General features: G+C 38.7%; 1 protein-coding gene across 1 annotated transcript in view; it reads right to left on the bottom strand.

The window, feature by feature from the left end:
• Positions 1-24,780, bottom strand: part of LOC139743117 (microtubule-associated protein 1 light chain 3 gamma-like) — a 38,465-nt gene continuing 13,685 nt past the window's right edge. Inside the window, exons 3-4 of the mRNA XM_071653621.1 lie at positions 5,999-6,105; positions 1-2,031 (exon numbers count right to left, since the gene is read on the bottom strand). Coding sequence (XP_071509722.1) covers positions 1,869-2,031; positions 5,999-6,105 — 270 coding nt within the window. The 3' untranslated portion in view covers positions 1-1,868. The remainder of the gene's footprint in view (positions 2,032-5,998; positions 6,106-24,780) is intronic.

Genomic DNA, 24,780 nt, shown 5'->3' with positions numbered 1-24,780 from the left:
CCCCCCCCCCCCCCCCCCCCAATACATACAGAATATTCGGGTACAGAAATTTCTAAAATATAACACTAACAAACATCCTAATATTTTGTTTGCTGCATTTTATCCACATGAAGTAGTAATATCACCAGTAATGTGCTGACAGTCTGCAAAGTCAGAGTAGTTTTACACAAGACGCCCACTTCAGCGTAGGTACAATAGCTACTGTCTAAAATTACCGAAGAAGTTATTCCGAACAAGAGCAAACTGACTGGTGTGTGCAGTCAACTGGGGAACGTGATATGTCATAGAGTCACTATTATTCAGCACAAGTATGGCCCTTTATCTACATTTAGATGCAGATCATGGGTCCTATCAAAGCAATGACCTTGAGGATTTATCTTTCATATGACTCCCTCGCAAAGACCAATAATTGCATTATCATTTCTATTCAATACACCCACATCATTGCCAGTGAATTCTCCTATTTATATTATGACTAAGAAATGACAGTTTGAGCAACAGTTTAAGCAGGGAGGTGAGATTTCCTTCACACCTCCCTGGTGACTTTCAAGCTTTCATACCCACAATTTCAGTCAAGAAATTCTTCTGGATAATAACATCGGCCATTCCAGGCTAAAGTTCTGCCTGGAAAATGACATGTATATAGCCAAAATACAGCAAGAGTTTACCATGACATTTGACCTTTCACCAATCTCATTTTGAAAATAAACTGCCCCATCTGTTTCTATCCTTTTATTAAAGTACCATTACACATGGAAGACAATGGACATAAATTTGGGATTGTAGCAAATGACTGGTGGTAATGAGTATTACATAATCATAGCCTATCTTCTCATGAGATTTTAACCTCTACCCTTATATCAAGTAATTTTTTTTTTTTAATTAAAAAAAGATCGAGTTGTTATCTCTGAGTTTGAAAGTATGAAGGAAACTGTACATCGTGCTAATTCAGGGAACAACAAATACCGTAGGAATGCACTCACCTGTGGTATTTACAAAATGCTCAACACAAGTAGTGGAGGATAGAGAACAGAGTTGTTAACCACATACCTATGACGTACTGTACATGTCCTGGTGAGAGTCTCAAGTTGTCATTTAGATTGAACAGGTTTCACTCCACTCTGAAGCAACTACAGTTTGACTCTGCTGGACCTCTTACAAAGAAGATAGACGATTCTGTTCAAAATTTACACAGTGATGGTCTTTTGGAACTTTGTCCCATGGGGCCCCCTGCCCCCACTGAATGATTTCTGCTGAAGAATATGAGGTGAAAAAATTGCAGATGACAAATGACATGACATGCATGGGACTATGAAGAAAATATTAGACCCACTTGGTCCTTTGGCCCAGGGGAGATTCCCTTACACAAAATTTATGAATTGCAAAACTTTTTTTTTTCTTTTCTACATAATCATATGTTATACACTTGTATATGGCACACATCTCTGCATTTGGTACTATGGTTCTGCAGTCATAACCTAGTTGCCATTAAACCATGCATCATTAAACCATGTGTTTATATAACATTGCATTATAACTGCAACAAATCCCTGGCAACTGAAGAATGCTGGTACATGCTGTATTTAATTTGTCAACATTTGTCGATAGTACTGCATGTTTATGGTTTTTTCAAGGATAGCTTGAACACCTAAAATCTTGCTAAATCCCAGTATTATATCACAGCACATACATCGTAGCACAAAATGTACTAGCAACTTCCTTGGGGACAGTACATTGCCACATAGTAAAGAGAACAGGTCTATACTGAATTGATATTGACTTTCCCTGCTACACAAGCATCAACAAAATAACAAAATAAACAATATTCATATCATCACATGTACATTTACAATTGCCACTATGGAAACTCAGCACCCAAACATCTCTTGGGAAGCGTAAACCATGTATAGGAAGCCGTCTTCGTCCTTCTCGTCCCGGTAAATCTCTGCTAGCGTTGTAGACATGCTGGCCAAACTCTTATTATTCACGATGAGATAGAAGGCCTGGGTGGCTGTGAGTTGCATTCGGTTTCTGTAAAGCAAGTGTGAGACAGAGACATAATCTTAGCGGCAGACTGATAAATGTTCGCATTTCCCTTTCTACAGTACATGTATCTCTTTTGTAACTGCACATTTACCAGATAATGAATTGAATGTACACAGAAGAAATGAAGCCAAATGTAATACCAATTCATATACAGTCAAACCTGTCTATAGCGGCCACCCAAGGGATTATAGACAGGTGGCCGCTACAGACAGGTAATCGAATTTTGTGTGCATTGCCTACATGTACATGTATCATCGTTGTATACTTACATGTACACGTACATGTATGTGTGTACGTATGCACACGTATGTATCATGCATAAAACAATGCCGGTGTTTATGAAATTGTTGCACAGTATATGTAGCATGCGCACAGTCATGAAGAAAGCTTTAATAACACTAGTGCATTATTGTGACTGAATGAGTGATGACTGCAGCGGTGGTGATCACTGAACGTAGCCCAGGAATGACTGGCATGGCTAAAAAGCAGAAAAACACGCCGAATTATCGGCTCGGCGACGGCTCCATCGGGTTTTTGGCCGCTATAGACGGGTTAAAATCTACCGCGGGAAACAAAATTTGTGGCCACTGGCCGCGTCAGACAGGTGGCCGCTATACACAGGGTCTTTAACATGGCTTTTCTCTCAGGGGGATTTTTCTGTGGCCGCTATAGACAGGTGGCTGCTAAGGCAGGTTTGACTGTATAATGTCCATACTTTGAATAACTTTAGATATAAAAACGTTTTGAAAATATGACAAGAAAACACATGAACTGTTTAACTAAATCGAGTTTGCAAAAGAATAGAAAATATCTACCTTTCCTACCAAAACAAAAAACAAAAAAACCCAAACCCACAGAACAATCTAGAAGAACTCCCTGTTGAAAAGCCACCAAAGTTCAGTGACCACTAAAGTTGTCATTGAGGAATTTTGTAAAAATAAAGTCAATCCTTTGGGGTAGAGCTAAAAGAATAAAGGACTACAGTGTTAGTTCAAATCTGTTTTGTAATCAGGTATTAAAGGGATTGCAAAAAAGTTGTAGTCTCTACAGAGTCTACCAAAGTGACTGGGTGGATATTATGTAGGCTAAATACTTGTAAATGTGACAGTTTTGACCCTACGATTCTCTATTATTATGGTAATGTTGTAGGATGTGAATACTGTAAAGGGAAAATTTTTGGAGTGGAAATTTGCATGCATTTTGTGAGACATGAAATTAGTGTGAAGATAAAAGCACAAAAATTGGTTGCTTGTTTAATACATGTACACAGTATGCATTACTATTTTCCATTTCGATTCTGTGGAATAAAAGCATACAATATTTATCTTACATTGTACCTGGTCAACCCTGAAAAATTACTCACATTAAAAATTCCACTTTAACAGTGATCTAAGTAAAACTTATACATGTGAATAACACTAGTCATATCATATTTTCCATCCAAGTAGATTTAAGTGCCCTTCGTATACTTTCAGGCCAACATTTCCTTCGTAGAATGTGAAATCAACTTAACTCATTTTTGTTCATAAAACAAAAAGTACTTTTTAATGCTAGTGGGGGGGGGGGAAGGAACTTATATGTATATCACCTAAAAGCTGAATAATGTGAATACGCTCAAATTACAACAGTTGTACATATCCTTGGGCACGTACTGTACCATGTAATTAGAAATGTTGCTATGGCGACTGGTATGCCTCTACCATAATGCATGGTTCTCACAATGTCTTGACAAATGTGTGATGACAGCTTTACATAAGTGGCAAAATATTAAAATGACAGGTTTGTCACAAATGCATTGAATGTTCACTTTCCTTGAACTACATGTAGGTTTATTCGGATGAATGGCTATACTGTCTAAGAGCGCAGGTCTTTGGGGATTTGAGGATTTGTACCCAACTTTTGACCCTTTTATAAGTTGAAAGAAGAAGTGAAATTTAGCATTTTCACTTGACCTTTGACCTTTTTGGGCAAGAAACTTCCAAGAGAATCTGTATTGGGCAATACGTACATGCATACACTAAGTTTCAAGAAAAAATCCTGCACGCATTGTATAGATAAGAGGGAAATGACATTTTGATGAGTTGACCTTGACATTTGACCCCTGACCTTTGATCCATGACCCTTAAATTCCCTACATGATCACTGCCAGTCATTACATGCATATATACTAAGTTCCATGAAGACACCTTGAAATATTTGTGAGATATGGAGAAAAAAGTGAAATCTAAACATTTTCACTTGACCTTTGACTCTTGACCTTTGACCTCATGATCCAAAACTCTCTCTGGGGAATCTTTATTTGGTAGTTCATGTATATAACAAGTTTCAAGAAAATACCTCCAGGCAATTTTGAGCATTTGACCAAGAACTTTTGACCTTTGACCTTCAGCATGTGCGCCCAAAAGTTAATAGGCACAACTTCGCCTACTCATACATAGACATGCCAAGTGTCATTAGGATACCTCTCACAGTTATTTAGATATGCTGTCCACAAAATTGATTACAGACGGACGGAGGGACGGACAACCCGAAAACATAATGCCTCCCGCGACACTTTGTGGCGGAGGCATAAAAACACTGTGCGGCGAAAGGTGGTCTCAAAATATAAGGTCGTAAACATTTGTGTGGCATAAAGTCGAGGGCATCATACTTGAATTTGCAGTGTGAAGGCATCCTCACTCAGACGATTACATAAAGTGAGAGCATAGATGTAATGTACTACAAGCCGTAAAATGATGTACAACATGGTGCATTGATGTTGACAATGACAGGAAGAAATGGCTGTCAACAAACACATTTCTGCATACTGCAAAATGCATTCCAAAATGCTTGGTCTAAGTGACACATAGAGGGTTTAAAGTAGCAGCCACAGCATGGCTTCCTTTTGTCTGGCACTGCAGCTGACCTCCAAGGGTCATTCCGTATTGACACACCAGAGAGACATATCCAGTCTATTCCAGCAATCTCTTTCATCTCTTTCAGTGTTTTGTATGTGTGCAGTGGCCTGTAGCGGCTATAAAGTTCTGTCTTGGAAAGCCAGTGTCCGCAATGGTCCAAAATGCCACTGATACAGATTGGAGGTGGGTCATCTCAGGTACAATGTTTATTTGGGGTTAACCTAATGAAACTATATGCGCTTGAGGAGTGGTAAAATTTTACGAGTACATAAAATGTATGACAAAGTGTCGAAATTGCTGTTAGAAGTGAAGACCTTCCACAAATAATGAGATACTCTTCTTCCACTGGTCATTTCCTGTGATAGACCCTGATGATAAATAATATACTGGGCTTAGTGAGGCATGAAAAAAAAGCCCAAAAGGGTGGCCAGTACAGTGTATACAATGTACAAGTCATGCCGAATAAGCAAAGGCGCCATCATCAAAAGTTACAGGCAGCTAGAATTTAATGATATGCCACCATAATAAATTTCAACAATATTAGACCAGAACATGGCCAGTATTGTGCACACAAATCTGACGTGATGGCGGCAGCACAACCCTGAATCCAAAGCATCCTCTGGTAAACTGCTGCCTGATACTATAAAGTTTCGTTTGTCATTTTTGGTTCTTTTTGAAAAAGTGTATTCTGGCTTATAGTTAAATCTGTGAACAGGTAAAGAAGGCAGGTTAAGAAAAGAACATCCAGAATTGTTCACACTCTCATACTAGATGGGACTATTGTAGGTTGCAGCATACTCTTGCATTTAACTGATCACATTCTGAGGTAATATCTTAAAATGTATTGCACATTCAAGGGTGAGATATGAATCGAGCAATGAAAAGGTATTTGATATTTCTGCAACTGACTTCCTCACTAGAAAGAACTAAATGGAGTTCACATGAGAAAGAAGCTTTCATCTTGAATACCTTATGAAAAGTTATCAGAAGATACAAACTCAAATCAGAGAAATATAGTATCTGAGACTGGATGGGTTACCTGCAACTCATCTCACCTGATTATTGTGACAAACTGGCTCATTGTAAGTTCCTGAGGAACAAGGAATTTTGTCTTGTCCAGTAAGGGGAGCTGAGTTTCTTTGTAGTATCGTTCCACAATCACCTGCAAAAGAAGAAAAGAAGAATTTTAATGATCCTGTCATTCAGTTCCACAAGAAAGATTCAGGATGACATACACTGTAGGAACTGCAAAAATGCTAAAGACTGATTGAAGCTGTAACGCATTCACATATCATGTATTACACCACATATATCATGAGTCCAATGTTTTGAGCATGGGGACTCATATTAGACAGTTATGCCAGTGGTTGAATATGCGATCGAGAACCATATTGAGGGAATGAGAGAAATCTTCTTCTTCGGTCCTGTGATGCAATACAACAGGGTGGGTGAGGGGTTATAGACTAAATGGCCCGAATTCACGAAGGTGGTACAAATGAAACCATGGTTTAAACCATGGACAAAAACCATGGAGCGCCAAGTGTCGCATGGAATATTTTGTTATGAAATTGGTCATTTCGTCAACAAAATGACAATTTGAAAATGACAATGAAATTATCATTTCTTGGACAAAATGTTCATTTAGTTACAACATCTTGTCATTTCGTTACAAAATAATAATTTCATCAACGAAAAGACTGATTTTGTAACGAAATATTCCATGCGACACTTAGCGCTCCATGTTTTTTGTCCATGGTTTAAACCATGGTTTCATTTGTACCACCTTTATGAATTCAGGCCAATAGGTTGATATAAAGCTGCAGATCCAGTTCAGGGCAGCACCACTTGCTTGAGCAAGTTCTTCAAACTGAACAACCCGCCATCACTGTGCCTGGAATCCCGCAAGCCAGTCTGGATGTCACTTCTGTCGCTGGAATACTTTCGACTCCAAAACTTGATGGCACAGTTGCTGGTCTGATGCTGTCCACAGTACCACTAAAGTTACTGTATGTGCAACACCATCACTGACCCGACAGCAAAGCCAGAGGGCTTCAACCTCCCTCGGAAACAGTGGCTCATCCTAAACCGCATCCGAACCCTCCATGCAAGGACAAGCCACTGTCTACACAAATGGGGGTTCTCGGCTAGCCCGGCATGTAATGAGAGAAATATGCAAAGTACAGTCCAACCTCAGTTATCCTGCCATGCCAGGACTGGCGGGCATCTGGACAAACGATTTGGCAGGATAAGAGAGATAATGTACAAGTGTATGCTCAAATACAGCACTTTCTAGCATTTTCTGCTGGGGTTACAAATAGAAGTTTATCATTTTACTAATGATATGACTGTATGCATGGTATCATCGTGTTCTATGATTCAGATGATATAGATATAGAATCAAATGTAAGTAAACTACCCCTTCTCATATGTGCGTGCGCCTGTTAGATTGATATTGTCTGAGAATGAGGTTGAGATTTTGACTTATCAAATAAAAAGTTTAGCAACCTCCCTCCTAAAGACATGTTATAAAATGCATACTGTGTTTTGGCAGTCGATATTTTAGCAAGCCATTACAATGCTTTCACAAATATTGGTTAACTCATGAAATTCACTGAGTAGAAATGCTGCTTTGACAACTTAACTGTATTTAAGGTATTTTCCTGAGAAAATAATTTTATATAATTAATTCTGGGCATTTACTCATGCAGCTAATAGAAATTTCCAAATGAAATGGAATTTAGTACAGTTGTACATATAATAAGGACGTGTTACAGATAGTGTAAAATCTTGTTCTCCTTTGAAGTCGTGCGTGACACCGCCGGGAAGATACTGTATGTGCTTAGCTACGAAGTGGTACCCAGGTTCTTTGAAAGCGCATTAATAATCAGGACTAGTGCACTTAAAGTAGAAAAGACCTCAACTGCTACAGTTCACTCAGTCTTTCTATGTGCTGGCAAAAATAAAATGTACAGTAAGTGCGTTGAAATGGAGCAATGAATCAAAAGGCAGTATACACATTACACATTTGCAAAAAGTAGAAAAGCATGCTAGAACCCACTTTAGCACTGTACTTTATTTGAAAGATGAAATATATGTGAGATTAAAAGACAGGAAGCTAGTAAACATGTATGCAAATGTGCACATCATTGAAATATATAAAGTCTTTAATTTTGCTCATTTCACTTTGATTGTGGCATTACGAGGAGAACTGAATACATATCGTTGGCAGTCATCCACACCACTGTATATCCTTTGGGATTTTCAGTCAAATATTTTATTTTGAGATTTGTCAATCATTTCGACACTGGACATTCTGCTACCAATATTTGTGAAATTCTCAATTTCTCATTTGATGTAATTTTTGGGTAATTATCACTTCTATAGAGCCTGGTCATTTCATTTTGTTCTACATGTAATGGTTACTTTTCCTCAATAGGCATGCATACTTGTGTACTTATACCCCTTTTATACTGGGTGTTACATTGTACCTCGTATCAGGTGCGGAAGTGAAGCGAGCTAACTCTCAGTATAAAAGGTAAAAAAATAGTTAGCCTGAGATAAAAAGTTAGTCCACTCTAGGGGGGTGGATCAGGTCAGCTTCAGGTACATAGCTAACTTCAGTATGAAAAGTACGCGAGTTTAGCTCGGGCTAAATTCACTGACCCGTGACTGGAAAGTGCGTACGGTGCTTCCGGGTTGCCAATATGTATGTTTACTGCTGTACTCTTGCCACCGGTGCTGTGTGTATTGCCGGTACGCATCACATACTGTATATGCCGAATGTTTTGCAAGGTTTTTGTTTTCACGAATTACGTGATTCAGGTGCTATTAAATTAAAGGCACGTGAAAATATTGACTCTGATCCTGATGTGAATGTGACGTATACTGTACACGAGTACACTTCTCCGTCCAGTACAGGACTCCACGATCGCGAATCTAACTACTCGCAAAATCATCAGGAATTCCTGATTCGCAAAAATTTAGACTCGCGAAATATATGGTGTATACGGTATGCACTTGTGTTGCTAGTATTTTACGCTGTCACTGTTCGCTGTTCAGTAAAACCATGGTAAAACTCTCAGTGAACTCTTTGAACTAGCAAACATGATTAAATCGTAAAAAAAAAAAAATAGACTGGCACAGTACGTACACTACACGTATATGTATGCCAATGACTGGTTGAATTTCACAAGTAACGTGTAACACGAGAACTGAATTCATACTCAAAACTATCACTGAAATTTCGGCACTCGTGGGAACGACAGCAGGCTGATAGGGATCGGGGGGGGGGGGGGGGCGGCGATAGGTCTGGTCTTGCTTGTAACCTTGTCAGTGGTCGAGATTGGCAGTAACAACTTAGCCTGAGCTAAAAGTTACATGTATGTGCAGTATAAAAGGGGTATAAGAAACAGCGATATGCCATCCTCTCCTATAAGACGGTATGGATTAATTACCTCAGACACAGTGCGCGCTGTCACCAAATCGTCATATATCGGGTGCATCGACTATGCATGAACGTTGGTTCAGTGACCGCAAGTACTGTGCGTGTGGTCAACAAAACTGTTGTATACATTGTAAATGACAACGGTCTTTGCAAACCCCCCCCCCCAAAAAAAACAAACAAACCAAACATATGATTCGGCATGCCGCACACCGGGGTACCGTTGTAACCCGGGGTACCGCGTTGTATAGTGCCATCTCATGTCCATTATTCATAATGCGTATCCGAATTCAGATACGCCGATTCCGATTCGGATACGGCAAAGTCGTCGCAATGAACTAGCACCATAGGTGTTTTTCGAAGTAATTTTTAGCACCACACCGTTTTGTAAACATCATATACTGTAACTTTTATTTTCAAAAAAAAAATTATCACCGAAAGCCCAGAAAATTCACCCCAAAATCAACTGTATTTCTTCAAAATTTGATCATGGGGGCTGCCATCTTTAAATCTTCTATGTGTGCGCGAATGGTTGAAAATACAATGTAAGAGATGAAATGCGAAAGAAAAAGGTTCAAATGAAATAATTAGAATTTATTTCTTAGATTAATAAAATATTTACATGGATTTGTAATGTTATCATTAAAAATATTTCATTTAAATGATTTTCTTATTTCATTTTGTATTCATTAATTTACGGGGTAGTAGACTGGCAACTTCGTCTGCAATTGATTATTACACGTACACTCCGCTACGTAATTATAAGCACGAATGCTAGCATTACGCCAGCGCAACGGCCATAGTCATGGCGTCTGCGTGCAGTGATGGCCGTGCTAGCAGCGGGTACAAGGACCTACTCAAATCTCGCAAAAAAGACAAGAAACTCAATAGAAGAGGTAAACTAGAGAATGCCAGGGAAAGGGTGGTAGGTAAAGCCCCCGTTCCACTATGCCGTTCTCGCTACGATTTGACAATTTTCTCAGGTCGGGAAGGATCGGGTAAAACCTGAGCCGATCTGGACACAGTACGATGTTAGAACGCTCTAAGTACGCTGCAGTTACGACTACCAAGTGCTTGCTACGCTCTTACTACGATGATCGGGAATTAGACATTGCGATCTCTGCCGCTGCCGGTACGCTTTAGAACGATGTAGCTACGCTGTTAGTGCGGTGTTGCCGATGTTATCCGATCAATGCACGCTGTATCTACGCTCTGAACGATCTATACGATCTTATCACGCTGTTACCCCGTTCAGAGAGCTGAAAAGTGCCCGATGTGCCCCGATGTACCCCGATTCGACGGTGGGTCAGCAGTCAGTCAACTTATTAGCATGCAGAACCGAAGAAATATACTGTGGACCTCGAAGATTCATTCTTCTTTTTTTACTTTTGATTTTCAAAGTTGTTGTTGCTTCGTTATTCTCACTACTCTTTCTTCATCAGCGAGCCCGTGCTTCTGTGCCTCCAGTGCCCTGGTTATGACCCACCATTTCCCTCTCCTCTCCCCTCCTCCCCCCCCCCCCCCCCCCCTTGTCCACCTCGGACTTACGACCTTCTTCACTACTATATCTTTCTATCCTCATCATTTTTTTCCTTACAAGAGAGCCGCCATGTGTTTGTTAATGTGCGTACGTATATGTGCATGTATGTGTGTATTACTCTGTCTGTCTTTTTTTTTTTGCTACCGCTTAGGGAAATTTGTTGTTGTTGTTTTTTGCAATTATATATTTTTCTCTATGAGGGGACTGCATTCTAATACTACAAGCTCTGCTTTTTAGCAGTCCCCTCCATTTCCAGCAATATTTTGTATGCATTTACCACAGTGACGTAACTGTTATTTGTATCTCTGTTGATGATTTGCCTGTATCTCTTTTACAATGTTATTCTGTTCATCGCATTGTGGTACTGATTTCATGACGTCTGTGTATATGAGCGTTTCTTTGTATTTTTTATTATTCGTTTGTTGGAAGTGAAATAAATCAACTTGAACTTGAACTTGAAGAGCCTCCTCAACTCACGGTTCTTTTGCAGCAATGCATTGTATAAACAAAGACGTGCTGATTTTTCAAAGGATTTTTCTTGATGTCCTTGCTTTTATAGTCCGTCTTCCTCCAGTTGTAGATGATTTCATATTCTTCAAAATTCTGCTATGTCCTCTTCCTCCTCTTTCAGCATCACGTGTAGTCTCTCTTTCTTCGCCTTTTGGGTAGCTGCTTCGCTGCTTTCTTCTCTTCTTTTTCTTCATCTCTTCTTCTTCTTCGAAAATTACAGCTAAAATTACTTCCCGTTCTTGTGCCGATGTTACTACGCTCAGAAAGACCTTGTTACGCTCATCCCGCTGCGTTTACGCCGTCATTACGCTCTCCCCGCTGCGTTTACGCTGTCACTACGCTCTCCCCGCTTGCCGTACGATTAAAAATATGTCAATTTTGATCGGGGAGATCGGGAAGAAATTTTGAACCGGTTCAAAATTTCTTCCCGATCTGAAAAACTACCCGCTCCAACCCCGACCTCTACACGCTGCTGCTACGATGCTTCCGATCCCCGTACGCTTTTGCCGCTCTCTCCCGATCTGCTAGATCGGGACAGATCGGGGTCCAAATCGTGATAGTGGAACGGGGGCTTAAGCTTGGCGGGGATAAGATCGCAGAAATTCTTGATGCTTTTTTAATGGCCCAAGGTGGTGACAACACTGCAAGTGCAAGCGCAGAAACCCAGTGCAAGAACAAGGAGAGAGCAGATGGAGTAATACTAACATTATTAGCTCAAGGTCTCTCACAAATTGAAGTCATCTCCATTCAGTACTAACAATAATATGTACAATAATATCAAACAGTTAAGATTATAACAGAGCAGAAAATAATCATCAGTTGCATGCATTAATTGTTGTATAATCACAAATAAGAAAACATTTTTGTGCATAATAATACTAAAAAATATTTTGACACATTTTTTGGTAAGCCAGGGTACAGCGCGGAAAAAAAATAATTAATTCAACAAAATGACGAATTTTCATTTGGTACCCCAGGGTACCAAATATTGCATCATATACAGTGCATGCAGCTCTCTTGCGATTTCTCACATAATTCCTAACAATATAATTCCACGAAAACATCACGTTAGAGTAAGAATTAAGAGTCTGATGTACAGTGCACATCACACCCGTTACATCGTACATGGTTATAATAAAATTCTAATTACAATGAAGTAAAAATTAGGGCTGTGATGTTGTCCACTCAATGTATTTTTATTGTTTATTTGTTCGGTTGTAACGAAATTTTAAAATAACCAAAGAAAACTGCCGGTATCAAGAACTTCATTGTAGCAGGAGTCCACTGTATTATAAGAATAATTGGAAATGCCAGACATAAAAGTGAAGAGTAGCAATTATGTTTGAAAAATGGGTAAACTTTTTGTAATGTGATTATCTTGAAATATTTTTTTACACGAAAATTGCATAATGGTTCAAATGACTGCCAACATTATGTATCAGCTTTGACTTCTTTCCGTAACTGTTCTAAATAAATCCTCACATTTAATTCAATATTCTCCTTTCAAATACAGCTTGTAATCTAATAAAATGTTAAACTTTTTCTTTATCTTCAAATTTTGTCTCAATGCCCATTTACACTGGCAGTCAAACATCGTAATTTTTTCTAACTTCAAAAACTTTTGGAACTTTTTAGAACCCAGAGATGTAATTGCATGGATTATGAAGAACTACTGTATCCCTACATCGATAACACCTTCCTGATATACAATGTAAGTGAGCACAACAACACCTACATTTGTAATAAAGGAGACTGATTGCAAAAGCTGCGAACCTATCTTATTTAAAGCTTTGTAGGGCAGTTGTCTTACATGATTAGAGTCTTACTATAAAGACCTGTTGGTCTGATGGGCCTAACGACCATATTCCTGTATTATGTGTAAAGCTTTATCTTTGCCTTTGAATTTTTTTCAGTGCATTTGAAGGTAAATGTAAAATAAAAGGACAAATTTTCAGTGCCTCAAATTATCAAAAAAGCAAATGTACTTCGGCTATAATATGGAGTGGTTCTGTGAGCAATCTAGTAGGCACCTACATGAAATGTGATGTGGACTTAAAACCATACATTCCAGCATATATATGGTAGAATACCACAAAAGGCATTTTCACATCAGCCCGATAAAAAATCCAAGCTCGAGATATTTTTCGCGATCGCAAATTAGCGCGCTATTTAATTCCCTATTCACATCAGCCCGAACATTATCAAATAGTGCGCTAATTCGCATTAATCATCCTGCTTTTTCCTGAGTTGGACTTGGAGAAATTTTCTTGATCAATTAGCGCACTAATTTGTATTCACATTATCAAATAGCATGCTATTTCGTGATCGGGTTAATTTCCCAAGTCAGAAAATTTCGAGACATCGGGCTGATGTGAAAACGCCTCTTTTAATAGTTCTTCTTCTGAAGGACATACACGTGTATTCCAACCAGGGTATGACATTCTATGCTTTTATGCATAACTTTCAAGGATAAAGTTTCCATCTGAATTTTAAATACTGTAACAATTCATACTCTTCAATACAAGAAGATTATTAAAAGACACACATATCTATAGGTGAATCCCGATGTCCACATGATGAAATTCTTTTTTTCTTTCATCTTTAAAATCTATTTTGTTTCTTTTGTGGGGGTATCTGTTCATGTGACTTGAAACTTGCTGCACTGTATCTTTGCCAATGAGACCTGGCCTCATATAAGACTGAGTGTTGTGTTTATGGTGCTACAGGTGTCAACCATAATCTCACGACCACCTGAAATTTTAACCACAAAACCATCACAATGCTCTTTCCAGACTCATCCAGCGCTATCTGGATTTACCAGATGTATTGCTAAACAAGAACTACCAGATGTATTGCTAAACAATAACACTGCGCCTCCCTACTGTGGTATCAAGGAAACTTTGTGGGTCTGTGGCCTACCTCTGTAAGACAGTCATACCCTGTACCCTTCTAGAATTGCCACGACTACATGTTGTACTTCTGGCCACAGTTTGTAGAGCCATTAGACTTTCCTATTAAAAACCAGTTGCCACTGATATGCAAGGCCAAAGTGATAAATGCAAGGGCCATGGATCTAAAAAAAAAAAAATCAATTGGCCTATTATATTTGCTATTATATGGGGTGTATGTCACTTAATAAATGATACCTGATCTGGCTATTGTTAAAAATTGTGCAACATACAGTATGCACAAAAAGAAAGAAAGAAAGAATGAAAAGCAAGGTCTAAGGCTTACAGTTCTCTTAAAAACTGTAAAATGACTACACGGACTGATTTTCAGGGCAGGACGAAGTGTCAAACAATTAACATCAACCTCCTGCACTTCCAAAAGAGGGTTGTATATGAACTACCATACCATGTACAAAGAACAGTATAATACCAAACACTTGTACAATAAAAAAATCCAAATATATACTGTAATGCAGACAGCATCTGTATTGACAGCTACTATGTTATATACTCTATATACAGTACAAATGTATTTAGTGAATCAGGACTTCCCGACAATTTCGTGAAATGGTTAAATTGGCAATCATGGAGTACTGTACTGAATGGAGAAATGTATACAGCTGTACATGTGCATCACATTCATATCGGGATCAGAGTCATATTTTCAGGTACGTCTTTAATTTCATGATTAGCACCTGACATGCGAAATTCACGAAAATAAAAACCTCACGAAATATTTGGTGTATACATCATACAGTATTTATACTTCTTTTAACCCCCTCAGCCTTGAGGACAGGCTAATTTTGCTCCAACACGCATTTCCCATCTACACGTGTAGACACTTGCTCGAGCATACTCCGAACTCATCCTCAGTAGGTTAATTCCAGAAAAAAAAGTCTCCACACCATCACATGTTTCATCTTGGCCTGCCAAGAAGTAAAGTGATTCAGAGGTCAAGTATGCACAGAGATTTTTAACTGCTTTGTTTGCCCCCATATTTCACAATACCTTGCAAGAGATCACACGCAAAAATGCCATTACAACGGTATTGTCAACTCCTACAGTACGCGCAATAGAAAACGCCCGACGAAAGTGCGTCCAAATTTCGTCCCAACGCTTTTTTCGTTGTTGATTTCGTCGGGGACGTTTTCAACGCTTTTTGCGTCCAGACTTCATGGACGGATTTTGGACGAATTCAACGAATTCAGCGAAATCCCCGAACGCTTTTCCGAAGCTGTGGACGCATTCAACGCTTTCAGCGCTTTCAACGCTTTCAACCCTTTACACGCGATCACACACACACAGGAAAGTTAGCTCTAATCGCGAATTGCTAGCTCTTCTTTCGTCGAAGTTCTCTAGGTTTCCCGTCCATTTCTCTCATTTTCTCTCTTTTGCTTTCGTATCATTGTATCCCTTTCTTTTCAGAGTACAATCATACTTTAGAGAGTATTTTTTCTCATTTTTATTAAGTGATTACCGTGTTTGCCACAATTTGGGGTGAGTTTTTGTTCGAGTGTTTGTTGAGTTTTTCGATTGAACGATGTGTCGATTATCTTCGTGTGTGCGAGAATATCGTACCCACTCGTTTGTTTCCGTGTAAGTATTTTTACCGTAAAGTGTCTTCATCGTTCGTCTTCACGCATCGGGTTTTCACCCTAGTTTTCCTCATCGTAGTTTTCCACATCCATTTTTTTTTTCCGGTGCAAGATACTCTGTGTATTTTCTGCTACGGTAAAATGCCATCGTCGATATTTTTTGTGTATTCATCGTAGTTTTCCACCTCCATTTCATTTTTGTGTGCAAGATGTGTAGCTAGGTCTGCGATGTCTGAATCGTTTACAGATGTGTTTTGTGAGAGTATTAACCACGATGATTTTGAGGATTTTGAGGGTTTCGCGGTGGATGAGATCGACTGGAATGATAGTGATAATGATAATGAATCTACACTATCTAGTGGTGTTGATATAAGAGCTCTTATGATGATGCAATTTATTTCGTGTGACCGACCATCATGACGTTGGCGATGACGAGTACGAAACGAGTAGCCTATACATGTACAATGTAGGCCTGTAATGATCTAAGACGAGAGTGACACTGACGACATGGCCTGGCCCTGGGGGCTGTTTTAGTGTTGCCTGCTGAGTAGGTGTTCCATTCTATCCTTTCAGTTATCTTTCTATCACTTTCTTCTTTTGACCCTGGATGAAAAAAAAAAAACCCTATCTTGCCATGTAAAGACAGAACACATACCATCATGAAATATCATGACATTACTAAAGTAATAAAAGAAATAAGTAAGCGATGAAAATTCTTGTTTGTAAAATCATAAATCAAAGGTGATTTCATATGAACCAGCTCTTTGAAACGTATTTAATTTGCCTATTGATACTTGCTTTGCAAGTATACATTTTCTCTCCCATGGACTTTGTGTCCCCCCCTTTTTTTATGTGCTTTTAATAATGATTATTCTAATTTGTTTTGTCAATATCATCATTATTGCTGTATTAATATTACCATACTTTGATATGGTTAATTGCATTTGTTGATTGACTCTAACTTTCATTTTGTTGCCTCCTCTTGGTACTTGTACAGATCCTTTCTAGGGCTTGCTGTTTGCTCACCCCCCCCCCTTTTGCTGTTGCTATTTCACTCTTTACCTTTCTTTGTCTCTCTGTTGTTCCTTATCTTGTTTGATGTTGCCTCCATATTCATCCTTTTCCTTCAATGGTTGCCCCCTGGCCCTCACGACCATTACTAACCTTCCCCTGCCTTTTGTCTGTCCATCCTCCTGCTCTAATCCCCCTCCCTTTACCTGTTGGGCTCCTTGCCCATGACATCCTACCCTCTCCTTTTGTTTTCTTTGTTCCTTGTCCCTTGCCTGTTCCTGACTGTTCTTGTTGTGTGAAGTCGCTTTACATGTGTGTGGTTGCTTTTTCTGCCTATTTGCCATTTTGCTTCTGACGAAGATTCTGCTATGATCGAAAACTTAGGTCCCTTTTGACTCTATCCTAAAAACATTCATGTACACTCCCAAAACTTGCTGGGCTAGTAATGAAAACTTCCATTATCTAGCAGGGGAGAGGGAATGCTTTCATTTTCTCAAGAGAGCTTTTGTGTGAGAGAATGCAAAACTTGATTGAGTGTTGCCAAGTTGTTTTCAAACTTCTTCATTTTATTTGATCTTAAGCATAATCACTTTCGTAAGTACATGTACAGTATTACGATTTCTTCTCCCCTGACTGTAATCGGAAAGTTTGCCATAAGGACGATCGCTAATGTGTTTGGATGTGCCGATATGCGAAACACGTGGTTCAAAAGAATGCACCATGTGCTACTTACAGTTGTACTGCCTTAAAGGTTACTGCAAGTTGAATGGATCGAATGCGCCATAGGCTTAGTTACGGTAAACAGTTTACGTTCGATGCGAATAATTATTACGTCTTTCAGGATCGAGGAATAATACACACAAAACATGCAAACAAATAAATCCACGAACGAGTGTTGATAACCAAAATTCATATGAAAAGTAATAGGCAGTTTTGATGAGCGTGAAATTTTATTGTCATGATTTTGCCGTTTAATCGGGTGGTGGCTGCATCACATAGGACATCTCAGTGAATTTGTCTAGGCATATGAGACTTTTCATATAAATCTGTGATTGCATTTTTGAGTGATTAATCAATTCCTTTTTACAGTTCGGGAACCAGAACATCAGAACATCTTTGCAATGATTCCTTTAACTCAACTCACCCGCGAGTTCTTCGATCGATATACTACACCAAATGCGCGCATTCTTTCGTCTGGCACCTGGGGTCTGGCACGCACCTGGTTTTGTGGAAATTTCCACAAAGGGAGAGGGTGGGGTTTTTCCAATCCCAAGAGACCGCATTATACACAAGAAGACAATCTCGTCGCTTCTATCATTTTCCGTCACTCGTGTTTTCCCCTTATTCTTTGCTAATAATGAACATTTCGATTGAACTTAACGATGGTTGTTCACACGTGGTTCCTTTTGTTGTGAGGTGCAGGTATTTTCTTTTTTTTTATCATTCTTGGGAGGGGAAAGAAGAGTAAAAGAGGGAAAACTTATTTAAATAAACGAAGGGCACGTACGCTCAGCATCCACAGCAAGCCGTCTTTTACATCAGCATCGTTGATTATCATCACTTGCACTATCATCAGGCATCACTCGGATAATTTTGTCCTTTTTTTTTATAAACATTTAGAAACACGATCACCATCACTCGAGATAAACACGTAGCAGTGGCAGATCCAGAGGGGGCGCATGAGGCGCACGCCCCCTTTATTTATCGTGGAAAAAAAAAATAGAAGTGAAACCCGGAAGTGGCACCAGAAATATTAGTTGCGCCCCTCCCCCCTCCTGTACAGAATTCCTGGATCCGCCCATGCCTGTACGAAAATAAATGTCAACAGACAAAGTATCAACAACCTCCCTGACAACCACATAAACATTACCACAGAGCACACCGAAGCGGCTGGCATCAAACACCCTTCGAAATACTGCAGCAAAGCGCGAAATCGCCGTTACGAAAATGCATGTATATATATACACAGTGCGAGGCAATTGAAAGATTACCTTTAAATATTTCAGAATATGAAAGGAACAAATAAAGTGATATGAAACGAAAGAAATCGTACACCAAACGAAAGGTATAACGACCTCCAATAGGCCCTTAGCCGCAGCATATCAATAAACATGACGTATAAGCACACGGAATATGCGTGTTTCGGATTCCTCCCTTCTATATTTCTTTCCTGAACTATTCCCAATGCCCGAATAAAATAATGACTAGTTTGTTACACTGATTTCTTCTTCTGAGGTAAGGAAGTTCGTTCGTCCGAAAACAAAAGGATTGACACTCCGAAGGTTTGCTAATCGGGCAATGCCCCCCCCCCCCAAAAAAAAAAAAACAAAAACAAAAAAAAAAAAAACAGCCCACAAAATGCTCGTTAATCAAAACATTGGTTAATAATGTTAAAGACGATAATAATAATAATAATAAAAATAATGATAATAATAATAATAATAATGATAATAATAATATAACAATAGACAGAAATAAAACAATATGGCCCCCTATAGCAATTACCCGCAGCATGATTACATTTTCGAATCAACAAACATGGATAGGCACAAGGAATATGCGTGTTTCGGATTCGAAATAACGCCGTAACCATCGGAATAGCGCACCCGTTTTCTTTTTTTCGGAATAATGAACACCACGGAAATGAATAAATGATTTCAAACTAAGAATCCATCGTAATTCTTGCCTTAAAGATTTTCCTCCCTTCTATATTTTATTCCTGAACTATTCCCAATGCCCGAATAAAATAATGACTAGTTTGTTACTCTGAAACATGGTGTTGTGAGTTAAGGAAGTTCGTTTATCCGAAAACGAAAGGATTGACACTCCGAAGGTTTGCTATACCCATCGAACAATGGGGGAAACAAAATAATAGTAATACATTTTATTTTCACACTAGGTACGAACATCTACAAGGTGTAAGGAATTTGCGTGTTACGGAACATTTTATCACTTTCGCATCAGCGAACTTTACGTGCATTGGGTACTACAAAAATGCCTCCCCCCCCCAAAAAAAAAAAATGTATATATAATTACACCAACGCTTGAGCATAACAACAAACAAGCAATCAAACAAACAAATAAACAACTTAAGATTTAATCTCATAGCTGCTTTGAATATTTCACGTTCCGTCTGCATGACTGTATACTTCTTTTCAGAATTATCTCTCGCTTCCCGCTTCACAACTAGGAAATAAACGATGTCAAACTACAGGTATATAAGAATTAAACTTATTGTCTTACTCTGAATATAAAATTCATTATTTCAAAAGTTCGTTTATCCTTGAATACAACAGGCTCGATACTACAGTACTCCGAAGGTTTGCTAATCCGACAATAACGCACCTATCCAATCACAAACATTCGTGCATTTTCGAATTATGAATCATAATTTGACTATCACATTTACGAACATCTATTTTTCGTGTAGGGAAGTCGCGTGTATCTGAATGTTTCATTTTCGTCCTAATGAACCTTATGGGTGCATGGGTACAACGAACATGAACCTCAAACCCCCCCCCCCCCCCAAAAAAAAAAATAAAATAAAAAAAGAAAGAAAGAAAGAGCCAAGTCAAACTAAGAATCAGTCTGAATTAGTCGCTTTGAAAATTCCACGTACCGTCTGAATTATCTCTCTGTCCAATAAAGAAATAAACGATATCAAACTAAGAATTAAACTTATTGTCTTGTTTTGAATATTACTTTTTTTTTTGCTTTTCTGGGGCCCGTTGCATAAAACTTACCATTGAATTTCAATAGTAACTACCGTCAGCATCAATGATTATAAAATTTACCGCTGATTTAAGACTTACCGCATAGAAAGGAGCGGTAAGTCCAGCGGTAAGGGTTTTATGCAACAGGGCCCTGATTCAATAAAAAAACGGGCAATGTAACGCGCAATTGCTGAAGAAAGAAAATATATTTAATGACCAAATAACGGCGAACAAATCCTTCTAATTTCTTTTTTCCTCTTTTTGGGGGTTAATTTTCTTTCTATACTCAAATGGATTTTACGTACACGCAATTTTAGTGAAACCATTTTCTTTTTGGTCGGCATTCTACGATAAGGTTCCTGTGGGTTCCTGTGGGTTCACCCTCGCCAAAATTGCGTGATTTCTCTTAAATACTATGAACCCGAATGATCTCTGATTGGTAATTTAGTCTATTTCATGATCAACAGTTGTTTATTTTCTGCTTGTAAAAAAACAAAAAACAACACGTGAACAATTGGTAGGCCTTATACTGGGTCTTGTCATGTATCGTACATCTCTGTTTCGTTCAGCCGAGCGAGCCATGCCATGGCAATTGCGACGCACATACGGCGCACTCGCCTTTCCCACACGTGCACATTCCCTGGTTACATGCAGCCCGCATACCAACATGTGATGTATCAGGTGACTTACAAATGCAGTGAATAATCTGCTAACGGTGCCGTACTTACAGCTAGGGTAAGGGAAACTAAAACTTTTACAAATTGCTTCAATGAAAACGGCATCGATGTATGTATACATGTTACCATTCTTAATAGTATTATGTGAATCAGGTGAATTCCACGCCTGTCTACTGTTCTCATTCCCGACCGCTGTGCTACTACTAGTACTTGTTGAGTCTAATCTTGCAGTGATTCTTGCCGGCTAGCGGCTGTGGATGTGGCCACTACACACACACGTGTGTACTGTATTCCATGTGCGCCTTGGATCACGGACGCTTTTAACGAAATTTGGACGAAACTGCCGAGCTCCGAACACGCATTTTCCGAACGAGCAACGCATTTGCCGAACGAAATTGAGCGGGCGGTCGTGCGTGAAATGCGTCCACAAAGCGTCAGAATCGTTGCTACTGGATCGATAACGAAATTTCGTCCAAATTTCGTCCAAATTTCGTTGCTACTCGATCGATAACGAACTTTCGTTGGAAAACGAAATTGACGGAGGCGTTTCTTATTGCGCGTACTGTACTACCCGGTAAGCTTTCAAAATGTGTTTCTGATTTATGATGTAATTTGATGGGTTGTAATGACTTTAGTATTAGTACAAAATTCTGATTTCACAAAGTAAGGACATACATTTTGTACAACACATTGTATAGCATATAGAAAAGTATAAAAAAAAGCGGGTGCAGCAGTGCATGTACAAATACATGGTTGCAATTAATGGAGAAATCTGGAAAAAAAAAACCACCCAACAACATTAAATTGTAACATTAAGGTTTATGCTGAATTCAGACTCCTGCAAATATGTGGAGAGGTGTTTTGTGTGCAATTCATTTATTGCACCATGATTTCTCTTTGTCATGTGTACGACAGTACACCGTACTGTGCATACTGCACTATCAATGCCCCTCATGTTTATCCCTAGTTGTGAGCCAAATAAACTGCAAGTACTACAGTGCACTCCCGTTGTAACGAACACGGGTAAATCAAAATTGTTTACAACAAAATAACATTGCAGGTCCCAAGTCTATCAGCTACCATACTTTATCTATTTATTTTTTAATATTTTGCTAGTGTTGGTTGGCAAGTGTACAACAAAACTCTGATATAATGACGGGCACGCAAACTTTGTCAGAAAGGGAGTTGCCTTGTATATGCAACATGCACAAGTATAATTGGTAGGTAAACACCCTGTATCATATTACAGCAGAGATCTTTGGTTCTCCTCGGACTGTGGCCAACATTTTTAACAAGAATGATCTTGGTTCTTTGCAATAGAGTCTTCCTCATTTTGTTGACAATTTTAGCCTGTGTGCAGTCTGCACGGAATTACAGCTTCAACAACTGTGAGAGTGGTTTGTTTGCTTGAACTCTCAGGAATTGGTTCTGACCTTTTTTTAAAAAACTGTCCTTGACATGAAAGATTTCTACAGGTCAATCAAAACTGAGAGAAAAGAACAACAACTAAATCTGATCTGTATTATGAGACAATATGCATTTGTGCTGAATGGCTGTGAAGGATATGGTCGCATCCTTATCTCTAAAGTAGTTCAGCATTGAAACGTCATGAGCCTTACAAAAGCAGCGAGTTAGAACTTATACCACAGTGTAATCTCTCTTTTCTGATATACAGTATGGACAAGCTTCAAACAACTGTAAAGTGAATATGAAACTAAAGTCCTAATTAAGCCAACTGAAGATGTGTGCTGTTAATTTAAAGTTATAAATGGATACATGTTGATCACTATGGAGCTACACTGCCAAATCTCACTGTACAAGGCTTGTAGCCATTTCAAATTCAAAATACATTGTACAGTGACAGAGAGCTTTCAATTTTGTTTTGCTGTGGACAGTAAGTACACTGTATGTAAGACGATTATCTCTTTGAAGCAGAATAGGAATACATCATACAGTAACAGACGTGTGAAGTATTCTTGGGAAGTGTTTGGAAGCACAGTATAACATTTTCTCTCCTCGTTGCTTCTGCTTGAAAAAGGCAAAGCAAAGTGACAGATAAAAATGTACAAACGGACCCTTGCTTGTTTGAAAATAAAATTGAACAGTAACTGAGAACAGGTTATGAGTAAATTCAAACATGATATTCTGCTTTTTAAATCCATTGTTTATACGGATAGCAATCAGTAAACATATTGTATTATATACACAGGTAATGTACCATGTACAGTATAATATTACACTTATGTATGTTGGAAAGTGATGAGACTGGTGCAAATGCCTGTATGACACAGCTTCAACCAACACTTTTCTGTGCATCAAACAAGCCATGTTTGGAATTGGATAAATAAGAATGCACAGGCACCTACAATTTGTAGTTCATATTTCGGCTTTGAGCACTGAAGGGGCCTCTCCCCTGGCAAATTGTGTTTCCTTTTATCAAAATACAAAACGCCATGTTTGATCTAGAGCAAAGCAAACCATCATTACAGCAAAGTGAAGTGTCACAAAAAGTGCTTTCCATTCCCCCCCCCTTTTTTTTTTTTTTTAAGGTTGGAAGAAGATACTGCCTTGCTATACAAATTGTTTACAGTGTATCTGGGCTGAGCAAACTTTGTTGACATGAAGCTCATTCACACACGATGAAAAAGCATGATTCAAATCATGCTTTTGTGTGCTCTTGCTCACTTACAGTACATTGTATACAGGCAAAAATAATAAATGAAGAAAAAAAAAAAAAAAATTGCTCCCCAAATCGCACTAGTTTCAAGCAAGACCAAACTGCACATACATGTGCCAAAAGAATTTAGCCTGAATTTGACCGGACTGTCCCACAAACACCTCGAATTATGGGATATACAAACCTGGTTCTGTTTCACACACCATTCATACACCCTCAGATCAAGTACAGTTGTAGTATACATGTGGGCAGTTGTATGGTCAGCGACTTGCTCATTGCAGGACTGACGTAATTTTCTTGCATATGGCTGCCTTTTGGTTTGACTTTGACTGTTTTGTGAAACTTAAAGAATTCCTTTTTCTTTTATTAGTACATCACCAATGTCATTCACAGATCTAAGCACTTTTTGTGGGTAGCAAAACCCTACGGGACTTTCTAATCATGGTAAGTTGTTTTCTCTGCATATGGTATTGCGCAGCTGTTTTTGTCCTCACAGATTTTTTTTTATTCCTGTTACACTTTCAATGGTTTTGCTCATACCATGTATGAGTGTGAAACAAACCATTCCTTTAAAAACAAACAAACAAACATACTCCACAAAGTGTATACAGTTATAATACGCAAAAGAAATAAAAAAGTATGTACATGCAAGAAAAATTCACGAAACTATAATTATTGGATTGAGTGAATGCAGCAATATCAGTTGAACACATCAGTGAAAGTTC

Source organism: Diadema antillarum, unplaced genomic scaffold (genome assembly GCF_040938485.1).
Source record: "Diadema antillarum isolate AM-2024a unplaced genomic scaffold, OU_Dant_1.0 seq00001051_RagTag, whole genome shotgun sequence".
Taxonomy (NCBI): Eukaryota; Metazoa; Echinodermata; class Echinoidea; order Diadematoida; family Diadematidae; genus Diadema; species Diadema antillarum.
The sequence above is the reverse complement of the archived record's forward strand: the minus strand, read 5'-3'. Positions and strand labels throughout refer to the sequence as shown.